This window comes from Panicum virgatum, chromosome 3N (assembly GCF_016808335.1).
Source record: "Panicum virgatum strain AP13 chromosome 3N, P.virgatum_v5, whole genome shotgun sequence".
NCBI classification, from domain to species: domain Eukaryota; kingdom Viridiplantae; phylum Streptophyta; class Magnoliopsida; order Poales; family Poaceae; genus Panicum; species Panicum virgatum.
In genome coordinates this window covers 12,237,273-12,260,874 of record NC_053147.1, presented here as the reverse complement: position 1 = coordinate 12,260,874, position 23,602 = coordinate 12,237,273, and the positions used below count along the sequence as shown (strand labels likewise).

The 23,602-nt window shown below is 47.8% G+C and overlaps 1 protein-coding gene across 3 annotated transcripts; it reads right to left on the bottom strand.

Annotated features, from left to right (window-relative positions):
- Window positions 1-17,847: 17,847 nt before the first annotated feature.
- Window positions 17,848-21,302, bottom strand: LOC120664332. 3 transcript variants are annotated; one of them, XM_039943495.1, is made up of 4 exons: window positions 20,940-21,302; window positions 19,314-19,807; window positions 18,993-19,196; window positions 17,848-18,903 (listed from the first exon to the last, which is right to left on the bottom strand). In XM_039943495.1, the coding sequence occupies exons 2-4, from the start codon at window positions 19,779-19,781 to the stop codon at window positions 18,163-18,165; spliced, it is 1,413 nt and encodes a 470-aa protein (XP_039799429.1). In that variant the 5' UTR covers window positions 19,782-19,807; window positions 20,940-21,302; the 3' UTR covers window positions 17,848-18,162. The 3 variants fall into 3 exon arrangements, with proteins under 3 accessions (XP_039799429.1, XP_039799430.1, XP_039799427.1); XM_039943496.1 differs by lacking the exon at window positions 20,940-21,302 and adding an exon at window positions 20,704-20,930; XM_039943493.1 differs by lacking the exon at window positions 20,940-21,302 and having other exon boundaries at window positions 19,314-20,697.
- Window positions 21,303-23,602: the final 2,300 nt, after the last annotated feature.

Here is a 23,602-nt window from a genome sequence, read left to right as displayed (position 1 = left end):
TCCGGAATGATAAGACTGCCACCACCCTCCACCACCCCGGCCGCCGGCGACCTCGCCGGCGGCCGCTCCGCCCACCTACCACCCCTCCCCGGCCACCCCTCCCCTTCCCCTAGCTCGCAACCCCCGCCGGCGGCCACTCTCCCCTCCCCTGCTCGAGGAAGACGATGAACAGGGCGAGCCGGGGGCTTCTGCGAAGCGGCGCGATGAAATCGCGCGCGCTATGAATAGATCTCCCGACCATACGCGTATCGGACCGTGATGCCGGATTGCCAGTGGAGGCTTTCATCGTGGTAACTCGAAAGTGTTGATTTGGAGCGTCTCGGGAAAAATTTACTGCCATTCCAGGACCAGGAGCCAGAGACTCAACGAGCAGGATTTTAATTCCTTTGGCCAAGGCACCGCTGCAACTGCAAGGATCTATTCTGTCCAGTGATGTTACCAGGCGTATGTATCAGACCTGGTTTCATAGGATGGTCCTGTTTCAAGATTCAGTGTTTTCTGTCGACCGCGAGATTATGAATTTTTCAAAAGGATACAGCTACCCGAATTAACCTTCATCTTACATGGCAATGGCTGGATTCGATTCCGTTCAAAAATGTTTTTGCCTTTTTTGTCTTTGAGAATCAGTTTGCCTATTATTTGTTTTTGTAAACAATTTTTATGTGGATATATTATGCTGAACACTGCTCCAAAGGAGCTCGAGGGAGTGCCTCTTCATGCAGAGTTTGCGTCCACCATTGCTAATGTTGGCATGCAAGATGATAGCAGAAACCTCAGAACACAACATTTATGCCGATGCAGGCCTCTCTAGTCCTATCAGACTTTCATCAGTAATGATACTTAAATTCCTGCTGTCCCTCTATGACTGTACCATCTCTACGACTCTACCTGTCCATCTCATCAACTTAAATATATGTGCTGCATTGCATCCTACCAGGGGTGTGTTTAGATCCCCAAACTCCTCCAAATTTTCCAAACTTTCCATCACATCAAAATCACATCGAAACATTAAATATAGCAAATGATCCATGCATGGAGTACTAAATGTAGATAAATAAAAAAACTAATTGCATAGTTTTGATGTACGTTGCGAGACGAATTTTTGAGCCTAGTTAGGTCATAGTAGGACAATATTTACTACAAACAAACGAAAAGTGTTACAGTGTGCTACAGTATTTTTCCAGCGCTACAGTATTTTTCATGAGATCTAAACGCAGCCCAGGACAAGCCAGTGCCAAAAATTAATTCTGCTCTCTCTCTGGGAAAAAAAACTATACTGCATACCTGGATGTGCGGGTCTGAATTCTCTGGAATGAACTGGGCAAATTACTGCATGGTATGTGAGGAATGAGAGTACTCTATCCTGTTTGTGATGAGTGAATTGTCAACCGTACGGTGTGATCGTGCGCTTAGTCTTTGGGTTGCAGGTACACGTGCGTCGAGTGTCGACAGAGAGTTGCCGTGGAGGAGCTCAGGCCGGGCGGTAGCTGTGGCGTCCACTCCTAGATCGAGGACGCAAGCGGCGACGGAAGGCGGGTTTCTTGGTTTGCGCCACAAAACCAAGGAGGCGGACGGCGGTTGAAGACGCCAAGTCGTAGAGGCACGGGCGTCGGTCTCGGGACTGACGGAGGTGACGAGCGTCGACGGCGTCTAGGGCCTCGCTGCGAGCGAGGAGGTGACGGGCGTCGGGCGGCATCTAGGACCGTCAGAAGGCCGAGGTGGGAACGGCGTTTAGGGCCACGGCGTGGAGGCGGGAATCTTCCCGCGCGTGGAGTTTTGGCGGTTTTCTCAAAACCGTCCATCTACCCGGGTTTCGCGGACCCCCCAAAACCGCGAACCAGATCTTCATCCACACGGCGGCATTGCGGAGAAGACTTCGACTCGAAGAAAGAAGCTCGACCGTCGGATGAGTCCTTGTATCTTGTTCCGATTTTGCCCCTACGGGCCTTCTAGTGTTTAATTGAGGCTAGGGGTAGTGTTGTCTTTTTGGGTGAGAGTTGTTGGGGTTAAAAAACCCCTCACCCCCTCCCTCTCTCTCTCTCTCACCTTTTCAGCCTGTATAGAGCACGCTGCCCACCTCTCTGGCGCCTCCCTCTCTCTGTGTTCTCCCTTTCCTCTCCTCTCTTCTTCTCTAGGATTAGAGATATGGATAGTTGAGATTTTGTACTGAGATTGTGTGGGAAAGGAGGCCCAATCCTCCTCGTGCCCTCCGGGGTTTTGAATTCATCTCAATCTCGTACGATTTGTGCCTTGTTTTGGACGAATTTTGATTTTCCTTGATCGATTCTTGAGCACGAGATCGTGATGGTTCTTCGATTCCTCCCAAACCATGGAGTGATTCGTCGATTCCTTCCGTGGACAGGTTCACAAGTCTTTTGTGATCATGCCTACAAAATTTGGTAAGGTTTGGACTTGATCTGATCCCTCGAACTTCAAGTTTTTGACAAGGCGCGGACTGGAAAAAGTTTCTGGACTCTGTTCTTCCTAGCACCGGATGAACCGACGCTTTAAAATTGTAAGCGTCGGCTCAACCAGTGAGTAGGATGTTCTGTGCTAGGGTTTTTGGCATTTGGCTCGTTACACCGACGCTTAGAAATTGTTGAGCGTCGGTTTAACCGGTGTCAAGTGTTCTTGCCCAGGCCGTTCTGCCACCTCTCTGGACAACTACACCGGTGCTTCTCCATTGCACCGGTGCACTACCGTCGGTTTAACCGGTGCACTACCGTCGGTTTAACCGGTGCGTGGCTTTCTGTTGTGGTGTTCTCTCGGGTGAACTGCACCGGCGTTTTGGTTGTGATTTCGTCGGTTTAACCGGTGCTTGCCGGATCAACCGACGGGTACAATTTTGACTGCACCGGTTCAACTGGTGTGTGCCTCTTCTCAGCTGCCGGCTCTGTGAGATCGGTTAAACCGGTGAAGACTTTCTTCACGCGTCGGTTTAACCGGTGCTAATATACCGTGCTGGTTCGTGCGCTGATTCCTTGTGTTTTCTTTCGCACTTATTCTCGCTTGTTCCTAGGGGTGTTTTGCATTGGTGTAGCTTCTCCATAGCTACTCCACGCTGTGCCTAGGACTCTAGGGTTGGGAGTATTCTTGGGACAAAGCCGAAGCTTCTATTTGCAAGAATTTTCAATTGGCTCTCATTCACCCCCCTCTGGTCGCCCTTTCGGTCTCTCAGTATGATCTCATTTGATTCAGCAAGGGGCGTCAAACTGTGTGCCTATGCATTGCAGTGAATTCAATGTTGGGGGACTGGGAAGAATGACGGGGGCGAACTGGGCATTCAGATTTCAGAGGCTGACGTTTCCAGGGCCCAGAGGCACTATTTTGTTAAGGTTTTCTTTTTTCGCAGACCGGTTTCATTGGTTGTTGCAAAGTTTACATACTGTATAGGGTTGGTGTATCCTGTGCAGAAGCTGGGAATTTTTCCTTTGGGTCCTCAGACTGTCTTCAACCATACCTTCTAAATTCCACCCTCTAAAAGGAATATTCTACCACCTCCATATAGATTCCGCACTCTATATCAAAATCCTCTCCAACAATACCCTCTAAACAATACCCCCTATACCCCCACTATCCAATATTATACTATATTTTCCCCTTCCCCTCCTGCTTGCGAGCGGCACCGACGCCCACCTCCGACCGTTGCAGCGGGCCCCACACTTCCGATGGAGGCGAACACGTACACCTCCAGATTTGGAGGTTCTCTCTCCTCCCCCCTATTTTGCCGGGCTGGATGGAGCTCCCCGCTGGAGTGTTTACAGGGTGACTTCGCACCCTAAATTTCGATACCGGGCCGTGTCCAGTTCACCGCTGGAGAGAGTCTCATGCGCCCTAGACAATCGGGAGTTTGTCTGCCCTTCAATTCTCAGCTGTTTGCACATCAGAACCAAAACTATTTTCATCAGGATATCTAGACCAGAATGCTATGGAACTGTGTGTGAATGTTGCCATTTATGCTTGTATAGTGTTCTAACATATTTCACAGGGTATAGTTTGAATTCCTGACACCCCCTGGGGCTTCAGACCTTCAGTGGTTGGACACTTGTCTATGGGAGTCGCCAAATTTTATCAGGATATGCATATTTCTGTACGTAGAAAATGTGAAATCTTCTTTTGTCTGAAAATGCAAGGCATATATTTCATTTATCAATATAAAACTTATTTACATTCCAATGCATGAATGTGAGTATTTTCTTATGTACCTCTAACGAGTAATGGCTAGTATACTTCTAAGTTTACACGTAAGCATGCGTGCAATAGATATCGTTTTATTTGGATATAAACAAGAGGTACTATAGTCATCTCAAATGTTTTCTTTGTCTTTGTGCAACGCTACATATGTCTGACTAGTTTAAGCTCGGTTCATTATCATAAAAAAGATCATTTTATATTTGAGATGACTATACACTACCTCTCGTAGTCTTGTTAATATCAATTGAAATTAATTTTTTTCAAACGAACTGAGATCAAATATTTTGAGACTGCTAACCAGTTGGGCTTGACGAATGACAGGACATGTCATTTTCCAACACTACTGGTTAGCCATTGTAAAAAGCGTATGATGGATGACTTCAACAATGGCTACTAGTTTTGAAGATTTGTGCGTAATGGAACTTCCTCTCACCATTCGTTTGTGTTGACGCCGTCGCTCGCTTTCGGTGTTGGCCATAGATTTGTGCCAACAGTTTGAGAACCCTTTTTATAATACTAAAAAAAAGAAAATCATTTTGAAGCATCTCCTGGGTTACCATCTTGGGATGTTTTGCTCAGAGTGTGTTTAGTTGATGAAAAAGTTTGGGTCTTGGCACTGTAGCATATTTTGTTGTTACTTGACAAATAATGTCCAGTTATGGATTAATTAGACTTAAAAGATTCATCTCGTGATAATCAGTTAGACTATGTAATTAGTTATTTTTTTCAACTGCATTTAATGCTTCATGCATGTGTCCGAAGATTCGATGTGACAGATACTGTGTGAACTTTTTTGGAAACTAAACGGGGCCTCAATGGCGTTGAGAAATTATTGAGCTCTCAGTTTTTATAGTACTGTACCATTGTGTGGTCATTGCTCAATTATATCAGCTGAGAGTGTCAGGTGAGTGAGTGAATGAATCCGTAGCTTGCGCAGTTTCAGGGAATTGCCTGCGCTGATCTCTTTCTTACACACATGGTCCTGAGCAGAGCCCCTTAACTCTTATGAGTAAAGGTATGTAGGGCACAGGCTTAGAACAATTGCAGCCAGAGCACAGAAGATTGAATCTATGCTTGTTTCAATAATTTTACATTTTCAGGAAGATTATCTGAATAATCTGGTTCCAGTTTAGCGGTGATCTTCAACAGATGGCTTCATCTCTGAACATTTTTTAACTGTTCTTTGCTCTCGGGGAGCATGATCATTAGGACCTGAATGTTGGCTCTGCACTTTTAACGTGCCAACAGTGGCTGCTCGATCTCCATGTGAGAAACAGAAAACAGGCCTGCAGAGTATGATGGATGAGGAGGCCGTCGTCCGAATGTTTGTAGGCCTCGTCTTCTGTTTGGATGATTCCTCTTGTTTTGCACGCAGTGATTTGCGATTCGCACGGCTCGTCCCCTTGAATCTTTGGCTCCTCCTCCTCCCTGAGAGTTCAATGGGGGTCATGATGCTGCTGCTGAGGAGCGGCAGTCGATGGATAATGCTGCTGCGGACGATTCCACTTCTGCTGCGTCGCTACCATGTGGCCGTTAATGGGGTTTTGTGCCTTTTTGTTGCCTACTGTTCTGAGAAAGGAGACAGAGACCGTACGTGCTTGGCCACAGAGAAAAGGGGAGTCGGGTTCATTCAAGTAACTCTTTAAGGCATGTTCTGTTGATCTACCTAAGGATTATGATTCATAACTTGTGATGATTCAAATTTGATCTGAATTCTAAGATGTGGGGTTAGGGCTCATGTTTACAATCATCTAGGGTGTGAGGGATGGTAATGGATCCTACGGTTCTTATAATAATATATATATGTTCCAAACAGCTTCGCAGGAAATAATCCTACATGAAACACATTCCTGAATGTAAAGGACTGCATTTCGAAGGAGATGTTAATTCCTTTAGTAAGTCTCAATAAAAGACTGCGTCCAAGTGTGGAGAAAGGAATGCAGTGTAATTCAAACAGAGTTCTTTTTTTCCTGTAAAAGCAAGGAAACTTTTCAGCTGATGTGTAGCATAACTTTACATTTATCGTAATAAGGATTTTCACAGCAGTGTCGTCCCCTGCATTATCATGTAATTCTAAAATATTTTAGCAGGTATGGATCCTAGAGGTTTGTCATTTTTAGCAACATTTCAATAATGTGCGCACTGCGCAGACATAATGTTGAAGAAATGGTTCCATATTCCTAATTTTGCCTATGAGACCTTTTTTCGATATTGGAAATTTATTTAATTCAAGGTTTTTACAGCGAGTTGATACGAAAATCTTGAACATTCTCAACCTCTGCATTACAAGGATTACAATGAGACCTTCAGTAAACAATGTTATCTTTCTCTCCACATCAAAGTTATATTTGATAGTCATATATAAGAAACAACTTCTGAGATTATGAACTCGTTAAATACACTGTATCTAAACTAGTAGCAATTAATGCAGAAAATGAAGTATGTGCTTTAATTTTCCGATCCCATGTTAATCTTCAGCCTGTTCAAAGTGGAAGATTATTCACCATTCAAATTGCTCAAATGAAGAACAGATTAAGCAGCACCCAGCTCCCTGGCCGAGTTTTTTTAAAACAAATTGGAACCGGCTGTACTGTGTAGCTAAGTTTTTTAAGGCAACAGTACAGCTATAACATTAGGTTAACTAGGGCCATATGTATAGGTCTTCTCAACGGTTCTTACTACTCTAAGAAATGCTAGTACAAAACATTAGAGAATCCCGAAGTTTCATAAAGTACAATGTATGCACAACTAACCTATGTCAGATTAAGAAGGCTAAGAGTACATGTAACTTAGATCTCATATGGTACTAACATATATCACTTAGAAGCTGACAGAAGTTGAAGAAGGTAGCCAGAGGTCAGCACGCAGCCAGTACGAATTCAAAAAAATTTAAACTGGTTAAGGGGCACATCAGTTTGGATCGATCCTTGGACAGTTTTCACCTGCTCAGTACTTAGTATAAGTTAAAGAAATGGTGACACTGAAACATGAACAGCCTGCCACAAGTCATGGATACTGCTTGTTTAGTAGGAGGAGCACTGTTAAATTAGTTTACTCCAACTATTAGGTTGCAGGTAAGATGCACTGCACGACTAGTAACAAAAGGCAGGACAGGGAGTAGGTATTAATATATCCATTTCTTCTTTTAAATCATCTTAGGGTTTAATAAAAACTTTCTGCTTCTGGACATATATGTTGACTATAAGTTTTCTTATTAACATATCATCAATCACTACGTACGAAATCTAGTAAAAGATTTGAAATACGAATTGGTTTAAAAAATGCACTCCTGATTTCTTGAGAGTTTCTTGAGAGTGGACATGACGTCGGTAGGAGAGGAGGAGCCTCGAGAAGAAGACCCATGCCGTGCTTTTGCGAATGCAGGCAACAGTACCCCACCCCGGCCATGAAAGATCGTGCAGCTGCAGAATATACACTGTACGTATTCGTACGGCCGCACCATCATCATTTTCAGTGCTGCCCCACACTAAAAGCTTGTCTACCTCCGCAGTGGCATACAGTGATACAGATCACTGATGCGCTGACACAAAATGGCCGAATAATCTTTTCTCTCTCTCTTTTTCCTCCAAAAGAAATATAAAAAACAGAGCATATCCTGAACTAATCGTATGTCATAAGATAGTAATTTCGGAGCCAAGCCCAAGCCCAGCTTCTTGTTGTGGTACACTGCTGGTAGGCTTTTAGCAAGTAAGATGCTGTGTAACGTGATCAATGTAATAAAAAATGGTTTACATGCATCAAACCACCAAGTTGTAGTATTCCAGGATTAATTAAGAACTCTTAAGTACATTATCTAAGTATAGTAGCAATTAGTGGGAGTAAATCATATGCTTAATCTCCTGATCCAACGCTGTGAGCTCCGGCTGCCGTACGTGGAAGACTCGCACATCCAAATTTCTCGATCTGAAAACAAATCCAACACCATCACCTCATGTCAGTCAGTGGTTGCAGCTTCAGCTCCCAAAGTTTTTGTAACAAATTTAAACAGGCATCATCCAGTGCTGCACAGCATGTACTACTATATTGGCGTATAATATATTAGGGCTACATTGTGTTGTCTCAATGGTTGAGAAGCTACTGCGAAATAGTAGAAATGGTGCATGGGTTCATATAAAAGTACAGAGCACCCAACTAACCTAACTAGCCTATTTGTGTCAATTTAAGAAGGCTAAAAAAGTAACATATACTTAGGTGCAAGTGCAAACAACACATATATCAGCAAGCTAATAAGCTAGGAAATGAAGAACATGGTCAGTATATCAGCGAGTACGATTTGAAAGGATCCATGGAGCAGTTTTTCACCTGTTTTGTACCAGCAAGCGGTAAAGAAATGCATGCATGGCACACCGCAACAGGTGAGTACTCTGCATGCCTGAACTTTTGGAAAACACTGGCAGTTTATTACTGATGGGTAGCTAGGGCGACCGGCACTGTTAGGTTTTACTCGGATCAGATCAGGTCACACACACACACACACACACACACACACACACACACACACACACACACACACACACACACACACACACACACACACACACACACACACACACACACACACTCGCACTGAGGTAAGAAGCACGCACGCAGCGTGGCAGTAGGAAATGGCTGGATGGAAACAAAACTGACAGCATTAGACATGCATGCGTGGCGGCTGACACGATAACAAAAACAAGGCCGGCATTGTAGGCGTGCTCCCATCTGTCGTCCCCCCTCCCCTGCTGGGTTTCGAAATTTGAAGGCCTGACCTGACAATGCCCTACCGCGCGCTCCGATCGTGCAGGCAGGTTGTACGTAGCACGCCGTGCAGGTGATGTAGTGATGTGAATGCGGATATGGAGTACACATCATTCTACTACATGCACCATGCAGTGATACTACTACTCGATAAGATGGGCATCTGTCGATCAGAACACAAGGCTTGGACGAGACGGAGAGGCACGGGGCGGGGCGGGGCGGTGGATGGATAAGGTTCTTCTTCCTAGTAAGCTCCCTGCTGGTGTTATGTGCTCCTCCGATCCACTCCAAGGAAACCATCAATGGCGACATGAACTGAGCTGCAAGCCGCAGGTGTCACACCCTGAAATTTTTGAATTTCAGAATGTGATTAAAATTAAAAATAAAACAACAATTTTCTTATAATTTTAAAAATTTCCCAACATTTATTTTTCTTCACAGGCATTTAGTGTAAGAGAAAATACATTGGTTGTTTTCCAAAATAATTGAGGTTGTTTGGTTTGTTTTGCATTCATGCCGCAATGCATAGTTTTATTGCTTGTTGTTCAACTCGAGTTTAAATTCTCTTGAATTTAAATTTGAATTGAATTGTTTGAATCCTTTGAAAAAAATAGAAATCTCTCTCTCCCTCCTTCCTTTCTTTTGGCCCAGCCCAATTCCCTTTGATTCGGCCCAGTTCGCCATCTCCATTTTCTCTATCTCTCTTTTCTTCCCCGCGAAGCCCAGTCCAACCGGCCCGTTTCCCTTTCCCGGCCCAACTCCGCGCGTCCCCCTCCTTCTCCTACCCCACGATGAACGGACTCCCGCGGAGTCCGGCCGCCGCACGCCTCCCCGCGCTGCCGTGGCCCGCACGCCTAGGAGCCGCGCCCCTATATAAGCGGAGCCCCTCAACCCTCCTTGGGCCCCCCCTCCGAGCCGCAGCCGCCCCACCGCCCCAAACCCTACCTCACGAGCCGCCATTGTTGCCGAGCTCAGAGCCCATCGCCGCACCGTCGTTCCGTCGCTCCCGCGCCTCCAAAAGCTGCCGCCGGAGCACCGCATCGTGGTGAGAATTCTCACCGGCCCCTTTTCCCTCTCCCTCATGCTCTACTTCGCTGAGAGTAGCTCGTCGGAGTTCCGCCTCGCCGCTGCGCAGCCGCACTCGCCGTCCGCCGCCTCTGCAGCTCGCGCGAACCCCGTCATCGAGTTGCCGTGCCGCGTTCTTGCTCCTAGACCCAAAGCCGAGCCAAACCGATCCCCGGAGTGCTGAATCGGCAACTCCGGTGACCCGCCACCGCGGGCCACAGCTCGCCGGCAGCTAACGCCGCCGCCCGCGCCACCGCATCGCCCCGGAGCCGTTCGATCTCGATCCAACGGTCCCGATTGGATATAGACTGAGTCAATCAGAACAGATACATGTCAACTGTGTTGGTTTTGCAAAAAGGACCCTAGGTTTTTCCTAAATCAACCCGCCATCCATCGCAGTTCAAAACTATTTCTGTTTTAGTCCAAATCTTTACAGAAAACGCCCCGATCTTTTCTAATATAGAACCTGCCGTCCTTAGCCTGTAGTTTTTCAAGCTAGCCCCTGTAGTTTAGGTTTAATCTCGTTTTAGTCCCTGGTTTCTTCAGATCTAGCCCCTGGAAGCTCTTTTTCTTCACAGATGGGCCCCTAGAACCCAGTTTTGGCTATAACTTCTTCGTTTTAGCTCCGTTTTCATCGATTCTTGCGCTCACGTGATCCTTGCAACGTGTGCAATAGCTTTATCACCCTGTTATACTATGTGAGCACACTTTGCTGTGTCTTGCAAGTCTTTTCTGTTAGCCTTTCGCGTCTATGGTTAATCGCGACTAGATCCTTGAAGCACCGTTTAGTCTATAGAATCGCCGTTTTAGTTCTGTTTTCCGCGTTTTTTTTGCGCTCTCGTAACCGTAGCAGCGAGCCCGATCCTTTAGTACAACCTTTTAATGCTTTTATATGATTGGTGTACTGTTCTTAGTGGTTTTTGTTTGTTGCTTTGTATGTTTGCCCGAAGATTGCTTCGAGCAGATGAATCGTTGTTCAAAGATTGAAGAATCAAGTTTTCCAAGTGAGCAAAAGCTGAAGAGCAGTAAGAGTAGCTTTTCGTTGGAAAAAGGCAAGTGACCCTAACCATCTTTCTGTCTATGCTTATTTACAAGAGTATGATGATTTAATTGGAACATGGAGAACCACCCAAGAAAATCGTACAACCACAATACTACATGGCTCTGGTCTTGGCTGATTAATTAGAGACTCTAGCTTGTGACAGTCTTACTGAAAGGGCAAGAGGGGATGCATCGATGGGGTATAGCTCGGTCCTCTTGGGGCAATTGGTATTGTTTAATGGTCCTTTGGCAAGGTATCACCTCATTAGGACAGTGTTATGACCACTTAGACTTGAAACCTTAGCGGATTGTCATATGTTAGGGAATCTTTGTAAAGGTCTCGTAACGTCCCTATGCAATCACACCTCGGAAGTGTGGTATTGTGCCTAGCTAGCACATTGCATGGTTGGGTTCAAAGTTCTTCGGAACTTTTACGCGAATTGTGGTGAAAGTGTACAACCTCTGCAGAGTTAAAACTAACCGGTTAGCCGTGCTCACGGTCAAGAGCAGCTTGGACCCTCACATGATTAATAAACTTAAAGATGGATATAAATCACATTCTGGTTATTTCTTGTGGCCTTGCTGAGTACCAACCATAAGTGTACTCACTTTTGCTTACTGTTGCTCAGAAGGAGAAGGTTTATGAAGTTTTCTGAAGATGTTGCTGAGTTCTAGGCGTACGCAACCCACAGTCGATTGCCTGTGAAGTTTGAAGCCTTCGTTTCCAGGATAAGCTGTATAACTCTGATAATCTTTTATATGTTGTAGTTTCTCTTTCCGTGATACTGTTACTGATTATTCACTTATAATGTCTCTATATGTATGAAACTTGATCCTGACATATATATAATTATGCATTCGGTTTTGTTCTTAAAATCGGGTGTGACAGCAGGGGACTAGCGTTCCGGGGGGAGAGAGAGAGCCTGTGGATTTCAAGTATGAAACTTGATCCTGGCATATATATAATTATGCATTTGGTATTGTTCTTAAAACCGGGTGTGACAGCAGGGACGTATCGATCTCATACGTGCGTGCGAGTGTGTGCACCCACCACCAGCCGGCCTCGGACGGGGTGTGGTCAGGTCGTGGTTTTGGGCTCGAGAGCCGAGCCGAACCACCGCGCCTGCCCGGTCGTCGGCCGGTCAAACGACTCTAGGTAACCATGTTCTATATAATTTAGGGGTGGTAAAAAATCTCAAATTTTAATCAAGCCAATTAAGGAAGGATCTAAGAAAAATCGGACTTTTATCTTATACAATTTTAAATTTAAAATATATAAAGATCATGTTGGATTGTGAAAATATCACTAGAATCATAATCTGTTACCATCCTACTCGATGTGCAGTGCAGGGCTACCTAAAGGGTCGAAGGCTCGAAGCCAACGTGCAACTGTCCGGCAACTCCAAGAGATCGTCGGGTGGGTGATGCTAGAGGGAGACGCGGGATAAAAGCCGAGAATCAGGTCGAATTTTGAATGAGATGCATGTATGTTGGTGGGTAACAGCAATGTAGCTCCTATCATCTTCAATGGTTAATGGTGATGTTTTCTTTCACAACTTCTTTATACGAACCATTATATTATTAAAAAAAGGTAGTACGAAAAAGAATCACGATAGGCACATACGTACGCTAAGCTTGCTCGTTCCGTCAATAATCAACATATACGCATGTGCATTCTTTTGTTCGGTTACGTTCAGTGAGCTTGGATCTTTGTAGCTTTATACATAATCCCTCTGTTCTAAAATATTGTTACAAAGACTGTTCGTTTAGGTTGTAGTAAAGTCCATCTAATTAAAATAATATTAAATACTAAGAAATAATCTATCTATTATCTTATTATTTGGCCAACAAACGAAGCCTCCACGTTCGCTCTCAAGGACTAGAAATTCTAACGTTAATCGGAGAAAAAAAGAAAAATTAAAATTACTCACCATTGCCATTACAAAAAAAAACCTAAAATACCCTTGTGTCTAATTAAAAATCACCCACCAATACCATTATGAAAAATTAAATATGAAATATCATTTAGCTATGTATCAGTTACAAACATATACTATTAATAAAAACTAAAGCTAACAACAATCAATCAAAATAAAACAAAAATAAGAATAATTATATGCATAATATTATTAAAGGTCAACATAAATTGTTATTATAGGTAGATCATATTTGATTTGTTTTAACAAACAATAAGACTTAATTTATGATAATGACCAGGGTGATGTATGGTAAAAAAAAATTGTATAATCTTTAAGTAAGGATATAACGACATGCAAATTTTTGAATTTTCAGTACTAGTCGCGCAAATGCGCAGGTTATACGCCTAGTTGCATAGAGAAGGGCATTGAGTCACTCCAATGCTTAAGTACTACAACTTTTTAACTTGGTCAAAGTTAAATATTTTCATTTTTTATCAATAGTATCTTCAAAGGTAATTAATTTTAAATAGAAAATATTGCATGTCATGATAGTTGGTTTCAATATGAATAAACTGGTAGCACTTTATGTTGTCAGTTTGTATAGTTTTTTCACCATCTACTGTTAAAGTTTAAAAGATTTGACTTAAAAATAGCTATATTCTAGGACAGAGTATTACTTTTCTAATTTCAATGCATTTGCATTTATTGAGAATATAGGGAACCAAATAAACAATGTGGTCTTTAATAACAACTGCTATAGTTAATTAGAGGTAACACAGTTATTTTCTGAACAAACAGTATTTTTGAGACGAAGAGAGTATAAGTAGGTACGCCTGCTAATGGGGTTGAACCCACCCCAAATCCGCCCCTACCCATATTTCAAGAGCCTTAACTACCACCCGCCCCGACCCACCCCGTCGGCCCAATGCCCCAACCCGCCCCAACCCGAAGTCACGATGGAAGATGATATGCGACTTACGTGCCGATCTACTACCATAGCGCCCCAACCCGTCCCAACCCGTCTATGTCGTCAACCCAACCCGCCCCAACCCATTTCATAGTGTCACCCGTTTCCACCCATCCAATAGTACCCGTATTAAAACCCACCCAAAAAACCCATCAAGCCCCGCCCCATTAGCAGGAGTATAAGTAGGGGCATATGTTCGCATTAGGCTCCCTTCATGTCCTTCCCTCCCTCTAGGCTCCACACATTTGGCACCGTTAGCGTATTCATCGGTTTTTTAACAAAGAAAATTAAACCATTCCCTTCATGAAACTAGGGATGGCACCCGCGGGTGTGGGTGCGGGTTTGGCGAAAACCCGCCCGCAGGCAAACCCGCGGGATTGGAAAAAACCCGCTCGCGAGCAAACCCGCGGGTGCATTTTTGCACCCGCACCCGCACCCGCGGATTTCGGGCGGGGTTTCGGGTGCCCGCGGGTCTAACAACAGATGTAATAAAAATGTACAAATTCATCAATTTAAACAGTCAAATAACACATTTCTATAAATAATAAGAGCAAACTAGCATCAAATCCATTAGTTCAAAGTAATAAGGACAAACTAACAATAAATTCATAAGTTATGTGCTCATTTTGTAGTTAGGATAGTTGGGATTGACCTTATCTAAATAGGTTGGGTTGTGGTTTTTTTTCCGGACGGATGCGGGTCCACCCGCGGGTGGAATCTCAAATCCGCACCCGCACCCGCAATATGCGGGTGCGGGTGCGGGTCCACCCACGGGTGAAATATCAAACCCGCACCCGCATCCATCGGGTTTAAAATCCGCGGATACCCGCATCCGCGGGTGGAATTGCCATCCCTACATGAGACGGGTAGCTTCTGCATTGGTCTGCACAACCAAATAAACTCCACACACACCAACAAGGATCACGTTCTTGATCGTCGGCTCCAGCCTGTTATGGTTAGACTAACCGCGGCCTGCTGTATCCTTCACGGGAGCAAGTCCTAAAACTGGTGATCAAGGGAACGTTTGAATGCCTGTCACAGCTAGCCACGTCGCAAAATTTGGCAGCCATACAAGTTAATGCTCCTATTTAGTCGGCTGCTAGTTTATTCTCTCAATGCTGCAATGTAAGGTATTTTGGTCAAACTGAATATCAAATGAGAATTACTAGATCTATTATATGTAATAAAATAATTTTATAATTTACTTATTTGATATGTCAAATGCTAATATTATTCACTATAAATTTGATCAAACTCAGACTATACAGACATAGGACAAAGCAAATTGTCTTACAATTAGGCCCTGTTTAGTTCCAGCGCAATTTTTTTTTGCGTTGGAATCTTACTAATTTGAAGTACTAAATGGAGTTTATTTACAAAACTTTTTGCACAGATGAGTTGTAAATCGCGAGTCGAATCTAATGATGCTAATTAATCTATGATTAATCAATAATTAGCGAATAGTTACTGTAGCATCAATGTTGCAAATCATAGATTAAGTGGGCTCATTAGATTCATCTCGCGATTTACAGCCCATCTATGCAAAAAGTTTTGTAAATAAACTTCATTTAGTACTCCATACATGTATTGAAACATTCGATGTGACAGTTTTTTTTATGTTTACGATGTGTATGGGGTGGAAAGCCTTAGAACGGAGGTAGAATGGTGCACGGCAAAATGCGAAACGTGCAGGAAAAGAAGGGCAGTGCAAGGACACGGATCTTCAAAAAGGAAGAGAGAAAAATGTACTATGCGTGCAGCATCTAGCAGGAGCTCGCACGGTCACCCAGGAGAGACCGAGTCCTCTATCATCCGTCAAATCAGGACCTAATCATTGCTGAGAAGAAAGGCGCCGCGGACCGACGGACGGATAGGGTGAATGGACGGATGGATGGATAGGCCGCCCGTGTCCTCATCGGCAGGCAGTGTTCCAGCAAGCAGGGCAGGGCGCAGGAGAAAAGGGGAGGACCAGCTAACCTCTGGGTTCCGCTGACAGTGCTCAGGCCCCGCCAGCCTCTCCGTCGATCACATGCTCGCTCGTTCGTTTGTCACGGGCACAGATCGGGTGCGATTTTTTTTTAACACTGGAAAGTCATGTAAGATTTTGGACGCCTATATTAACCGAATTTAACGCAGACGAAGCTGTCCAAGTAGTCTCGAAAGACGTCATACTGAGACACACGCACACCTCCACATGCACGCACACCCACACACAGGCCTCAGCACCCGGTGCGACACTAGCGTTGCGATCACGGGAGATCAAACGCTGGCGGGCAGCCTCGCAACCACGAGCGCTACCACCGAGCCACTGGCTATGGATCTAGTGCTCTGGTTATGGATGCAACTTGCAATGGGGTTGGGGACCTTCCGTTGGTCACTTTAGAATGCGCAAAAAAACATACTAGAGAAAAAAAACTCCAAACGGGTATACCCATACTTTTACCGGCAGGGCACGGCATGGCGATGTTTGGTTTATACAGTAATTTTTACGTGCACGTTTTTCGAAAAAAAGAATCTCGCATACATGGAGTACTAAATGAAGTCTATTTGCAAAATTTTTTCAGGAATGGGTGTGATTTTTCAAGACGAATCTAATGACGGTAGTAATTAATCATTTGCCACAGTGATACTACAGTAATCATCCTCTAATCACGCGGTAAAAAACCTCATTAGATTTGTCTCGTGATTTACACGGAGGTTGTGGAGGTGGTTTTGTAATTAGACTTTATCTAATACTCTAAATTAGTGGTCAAAGAGCCAAAAAAATTTCACGAAAACTTTTACACCCCAAACCAAACACGGCGCGGGTGACATCAGCAGCAGCACGGTAACGAGCAGCAAACTGGAACGTGCAGGGAACAGTGCACCTTGTGGCAGCAGCAGCGACGGAGCCGACCTCGCCCTTTCTCTTTGGGGATTAATTAGCTGGGTCCGGGGAGGGGAGCAACCCGGGCCCGCGTGTCAGGAGTGGGGGCGGAGGCCATGGTGGGGCCCGCACTCCCGCCTCGGCGCCCTGTTCCGCGTTGGATCTCAGCGCCCGAATTCCCGGAAGGCTACTACGAGGTGTGGCGCCAATTGCAAGCTGCCAAGCAAGCCGTGTTCCCTCTCCATTTCCATCCTCCTCCACGATTCATTCATTCATTCATCGCACGAAGTGCTCCAGTAGGATTATTGATAGCGGCTAATGCTAGGCCCAGCAACCAGGTTTTGAACGCGCCTACGGGACAAAATCAGTAGTAGGCTCTACGAAAGAATCCGATCCAACTTCTGAGTTCGAGGACTCAAATCATCGGCCGTTTGGCCTGTCATGGCTCCGGACGAAACGAATTGAGTTCCAAGCTACCTCTCCCGTTCATTGCAACCCTAGTCAGTCTACAGCACTAGTGTTAGCGCTTAGCACAAACTAGCACTGCCATGAGTTTAAGATCAATTGCAAGCGAATTTTTAACGTTCCCTTGATTGAAATCAAACATATACTAGAAGAGTACTGCTATGGGTGCCAATTGGTATCCATTAAGTGCTCCTCCAACTCTCTCTAGTTCAAAATTTTATATTAAATCTCCAAAACCATATCTCAATTTGAAAAGTTAGTATAAAATTTTGAACTAAAGACAGTTGGAGGTGCACCTAAAGGTTACCTATTTGCACCCCTAAGTACTGCAACGACGTCCATATGACGTCGTGTAGTTTATACCATGGTAGGAACTGGATTCAAGAGGCCGTTTCTGTTAGTTTCTGTGCTGTGATAGGACGGTCCTTCCAATTGATTTTTCAGACTCTTCATTGTGAGTGGCCTAAGATTGGTGCCCACTACTGCCTCTGCCGATTCAGTTGAATGGGTGCCAGGTGCCTCCACAATAGTAGAAACAAATCACACAATGCTCTGAACAAATAGAGAAGCAGTTAAGAACACAATCCAAGAAGATCGTGGATAAATAGGACCAAGAATTTACATGCCAAGTGCAGTATGAATCAATTTTTCCTCATACACTTGTTTGCCACAAATGAACATGAAAAAAAAAAGAGAAGAGAAGAGAAGAAACACAAAAGCTGCATGATTGATCACATTGCAAACACACAAGAACAAGAAGAATGAAAAGGACGAGAGCTCGCAAGAACACACAGGAAAACGCATTCTTATTGCTAATTACTCCCCCCCCCCCCCCCCCCAAAGCCCTCGTTTCACTGGCATCCCCAATGCAGAGCCTGCTGGCCTCATCACCACCTCCTCTGCAGGAACGCCAGCCGGTCGTTCTCGACGCCGGCCACCTCCAGCGTGCGGTCGATGCGGCCGACGACGGCCGTCTTGAAGCTGAACGCGTCCTGCGCCCTGGCGCCGCACCCGCGCTGCATTCCCACGACGCCGCTCAGGCTCGCGCGGGACGACTCCACCACCACCACCTCGCTCAGCGGCACCCGCTTCCGCGCGCCGCCGCCATTGCCGCAGGCGAGCTCCGGCCGCTGCTTCGGCGCGCTCTGCGACCGCACCTTGGCCTCCGACGCCTGCGTGCTTGACATGTAGTTCGGGCAGCCGTGGAGCGACGGGGAGTAGCCCGCCACGGACTTGGTCGGGGTGCCCGGCGCGTGCACGTGCAGGTACCGCGGCGTGCTCTGTGCCGTCGCCGGCCGGGCCTTCTCCAGCGCGCACCAGTCGTAGTCCGGGAACTGGCGCGAGGTCGGCACGGTGATGCGCGGCGGCCCGGCGGACAGGTAGCACGGCAGCGGCGAGCACGCGGAGTTGGCGCCCCACTCCTCGCCGCCGCTGCTGCCGGCGTCGAGCAGCGGGGAGCTCGCCCGGCGCGAGGACGACCGCGACTTGGGCCGGCCCGGGTCCACCTCCACGATCTTGGGGCTCCTGTCGTACCCGTACGACGAGGACTCGATGCTCGCCGACAGCCGCCGGCTGCCGTACGCCGCCGCGCCGTGCTCGCTCCGCGTGTCGTCCGCGTACCGCTCTTGCTGCACCGGCCGATCATTCCGACACGTCAGCAAACATCGACGGGCAGCGCCGACGAGTATGGCAAAGCAGGCATTCGTTCGGTTCGTACCAGCGAGTAGCGCGGCCGGACGGGCGGGTGGTGGAGCTGCGGGAGGACGGGGACGCCGGCGCGGCGCGCGCGCACGGCGGCCTGCGCGCGGACGAGGGCCTGCATGCTCTGGAGCGTGGCGGCCGCCTGCCGGCGCACGAGGTAGCCGCGCACCAGCGCCTGCAGCTTCACCAGCGCCTTGAGCGCGCGCAACGCCTTCTTCGCCTGCGCACAGAGAGCAGAACAGTGGTTTGAAGCAGAGCAAGGCGTACGGACACGGCGAGAGGCACCGGGCACTGTTCGATTCGATCACGGAGTTTGGGCCGGTCCGCTGCTGCTTACCAGGAATCCCCGGAACGCCGTCTGGATCCTGACGGCGGCGGCGGCGCGCCCGCCGGCGGTGGCGAGGACGGGCGCGGCGCGTCCCTTGCTGGTGAGCCGCACGACGGCGACGGCCGCCTGGGCCGCGGCGACCGCCGCGTCCGCCGCCGCCGCGGTGGCCGCGGCCACGGCGATGGCGTGCTTGCTCTGCTCGCGCTCCCGGTCCGTCTCGGCGTAGGCCGCGGACCTGAGCCACGCGGCCTCAGCCGCGCGCGCGATCGCCGCGTTGCCGGCCGCAACGGGCGCCTGGGAGGCGGCAGCGGCGGCGGCAGCGGCCTCCGCCGTGTCCCGGGAGGACTTGCCGAAGCTCCAGCGCTTGGCGCTGGCCTGCGGGGGCAGCGGCTGGTGGTTCTCCCGCTGGCGCCTCTGGTCTTTGGCCTGGTCCTTCTTGCCCAGGAAGCTGCGGAACCACCGCGCCGCCTTGCCCATCGCCGGACCTGGAGGTCGGGCGGTCGCTGGTGGAGTGAGAAGACACACGAGTGAGGCGAGGTGACGGCAGTTGGAGGAGCCGGGTTTTGAATAAGAGAGGGAAAACGGAAGGAAGCGTGCGAGTGGGCACGGGTTCGAAATAAAAAGGGGGAGACGATGCTGAGGAGGTGAGAGCGGCCATTAGCGGACAAAGCGAAGAAGCATGGGCCTCTCTGATCTCACTCCATCTCGGTCTCTCTCTCCTCTGTCTGATGTCTGATCTCACTCTCTCTCTCATCGCCATTAAAGTAAAGAAATGGAAACGGATGCGAGCGAGGGAGTAGCGTGATGAGAGAGAGGGGGGGAGCGAGGGAGAGATTTGTTTGGGCACTCGAGGTTCGAAAAGGGACAGCGTCAGCCCAAAAAGACGCAAACAAGAAAGGGGGAGAAAGAAAAGGAGGACGCCCAGTTCGGGAGCAACAGGTGTAGAGCGCATTTTTGGAAACAAGAACATCCGCAGGCAGTCTTCTTTACCGGTCCAAAAGACCGACCGACCCAGGTACTGATCTTTGCGTCAAATCAAAATTACATGCATCTATATGAGAGAGAGAGAGATCGCAAATCTCACCCTTATCTCCCCCCTTCAGGGCTTAAACAGTGGTGGTGCCCAGCCGGCCCAGGCAAGCCCAAGTTGGCAAGAAAAGCTAAGCAAGCTACACCGCAACACATGGCGGACGCGCATGAGACGAGAGGGAGGGGACGAGGCGGGATCGATGCGGCCGTCGAATGGGACAAGGCGTGTACTACCGCGAACACGACCCTCATCCACAGCACTCGTAGTCCGAAATGCAACTAACCGTGCGAGATCGAGAAGTAAAAACTGCAGATGCGAACCAAACATGGCTGCATGGGGGAGTTGAAGGGCGAGCAGTGATCTGACCACCTCGGGATGAAGACGAGAGGGAGCTCGCCGGCAGCTGGCCGGCTTCTGGTGGGGGTGCTTTTGAGCTCCTGCGACCACCACCTGCGTCCACACTCCCGTGAGCGGCGCAACGCCTTGATCTGCAGCAGGCCCGCCGACGACCACTACGGCAGCATCTCCTCCGTTCCCATGCACGTACGATCGGCAGCTACTAGCCTAGCTAGCTGTGTGTGCACGAAAAAAAAGGCGATGCTCACCGGGCTGTAGGTGGTAGCCTGCCAACGGCAAAGGCGGTGGGTGTAGCCGTGTAGGATCCGCGCGGCAGGAGATCCCGCACGGACGGGGACGGCGGTCGCGATCCCTTCACGGTCACGGCCGGAGACGACGACGCAAAGCTGGGCGGATCTTGCTGGAGCTCTCTACTCTACACTTGCACTACTAGCTAGCGCGCGCACTACCAGCGGCGCAGCGGCATGCATGGCATGGAGACGACGCAGGCGCAGCTAGCATGCAGGAGCCAATAAGCTAGGCCAGGTCGTCACCGGCGTAGGCTTGCAATTCATGGCGGAAAAAGGCGACCGCGGAAAGGTTGCTTAAATAGGAGAGGACGGGCACGGCCCAGGGAAGAAGAAAAGGCAACGGCATGCACAGCCGCCGGCCTCCTGCGGCAGGGGTGGTGGTGGTTTAGACACGACGGCATGCAGATCTCGAGTGCAGGGGCGCGATTTGGTTTGATGGTCGGCGATCAAGCATGCGCGCGCGTTTGCAGCCTCGCACTGTGCTCTCGCGCGCGGGCTTGGTGGTGTATGGGCCGCCTGCTGCACGTGCGTGCGCCGGCCGGCCGGGCCGGCCTGCCTGTCTGCGTGCCACGGTCGCGTCGCCGTACCAGCAGCGCATGTGGGCGGGCCGGGGGGTGCCACTACTATACGTACTGTGCTGCAGGGTGCTAGTGGAGCCGAAGCGAAGCATGCATCATTGTATCGTACCCTTCTCTGCAATCAGCGTGCCGGCCGGCATGGGAGGCGTGTTTACCTCTTCTGATTGGAGCCGTAGGAGATTGATGGCACGGCTGCATGGGGCGGTGACGGGGAGAGTTACGGATGGAGTGGCGTTTGTTCGGTCGATCTGGGAGCTACTGTACGTCTCTAGCTCTGGTATGACCTGCATGCATTCGAATTTGAATCCTAGTTGCATATAGGAGTTGTATATCTTAATGGTCACGGTACGTGTGTGTACACATGCACGATGGAGTACTACCAATGCACCACCGTGCATGATTACGTTCCACTTCAGCTAGCAGCGCACCATCAGCTGCCAGTACGTGCCGTCCGAACCAAGCGTCGAAGAGGCTCTGGGACCTCCGATCCGCCAGCCCTTTTCATCAACGGATTTTGAAAAAGGCGTATCTTGGTCGCCAGGTGACTAAACCAGTCCTTGATAATAATTTTTCTCTGAGGAACGGACAGTTAATTTTTCTGAGTTGGTTTTGTCTTTTCTCAACAGTTTTGATAAATTAGTAACAATCATACAACATAAACATGTTCGCCGCGAATTGTGGTACATAAGGGCCGTCTCAATGCTAGTTATTTTCATCATGAGCTTTATCAGAATCAAATAACATGCAACATCATCGATTTTTATGACTTGGCAGTGTCATTGTGAAGAGGGATGAGGAAGAGTTTTATAGGAAGAGAGACGAGTTTCATCTCCAAATTTAGTTGGCATACTTTCAAAATTTCAGTCTTGGTAACTGGGCTATGAAGTCTAAAATTGGTAACTAATATAAAACTACAGACTGTTTGCTATTTTAAAATAGAAACATGTTTCAGCGGGGGATTGTCACTCTTGTAGTTGATTTGCTACCTTTGCGTCAATAAATGTGAGTAACTTTCGGTAAAGCACACTCGAGTGATTTGTCTTCCCCACTCACGAGTTTCAAGGTTCGAGGGTGCCCAACCTGCTGGTGATGGCAATTGCTATTCTTTGATAACATAGCAAGGTGGAGCCGACGGTGGTGTAGCTAGGATGACATGGAATGGCGGTGTTGAAATGGGTTAACTACATTGACGATGAGTAGAGTGGTTACCCAAGATCTTCATGAATGTAGTGGCAGCATGAGACGAGAAACTTGGTGCTATAGTACTGCTACCACTAGAGGCAACAGGATAGTTGAGCAATCACTACTACTAGAATCCTAACATTAGCCGAGAGTAGTGAGAATTTTCCGACCACCCCTTGGGAACATTATTATTAATTTGCCGATGGTTTGGCAGTGGTCCACGGTGCAATTAGGTACGCTTGGCTATTTGTTGGAATGGCCGATGGTTTGGTTGTGGTTGACGGTGCAATTAATAAGTACCATTACCTATTTGTTGGAATGGCCAACAGTTGACATAATAACCAACTATTTTTAATAATCACGGTTGGCAATGGTTAGAAGTGCCCAATGATTCCCTTTTCTATACTGTAGAGACTTCACGAACAGCCCAATATCCACGTTAAGAGGATAAAATGTGGAGGTGATTAACAGACCTAGTCATCTTTCAGTTTTGAGCACAAGATAGATCTGAAAGCCGCTGCTACACAAAGAGCCAAGCTATAGCTGCATACCTAGGCGACGCTGATGCCGACGTTGCCTGTGCATGTTGAATATACCGGTGCTATCACTGCAAAGCGCACTGGCCGACGTTAACGTTGCAGTGAGGACGATGGCCACCGCGCGCTTTCACTGGAACTGCATGTATGCTTCCGCCCTCATGAATCAGGAGTCCTAATCTCAATCACTTTCCTCGTTAATTAAAAGCTTGCAGCTTAGCAGGCTGTCTCGTTTGAGAGTAGGGTCACAAATGTATAGATTGGATAGGGGGGCATTGGCCCCCTCTTCCCTCTCCTCCCATCCACTGGTTACGGTCCAAGTTAT

What these genes read in the sequence shown, in the direction of transcription:
- LOC120664332 (XM_039943495.1), bottom strand. Translation starts at nt 19,781, where the DNA reads ATGGGCAAGGCGGCGCGGTGGTTCCGCAGCTTCCTGGGCAAGAAGGAC. An exon ending in CGGCGTTCCGGGGATTCCTG is followed by an intron (nt 19,197 to 19,313) that starts GTAAGCAGCAGC and finishes CTCTGTGCGCAG; the next exon opens with GCGAAGAAGGCGTTGCGCGC. An exon ending in TCCGGCCGCGCTACTCGCTG is followed by an intron (nt 18,904 to 18,992) that starts GTACGAACCGAA and finishes CGGCCGGTGCAG; the next exon opens with CAAGAGCGGTACGCGGACGA.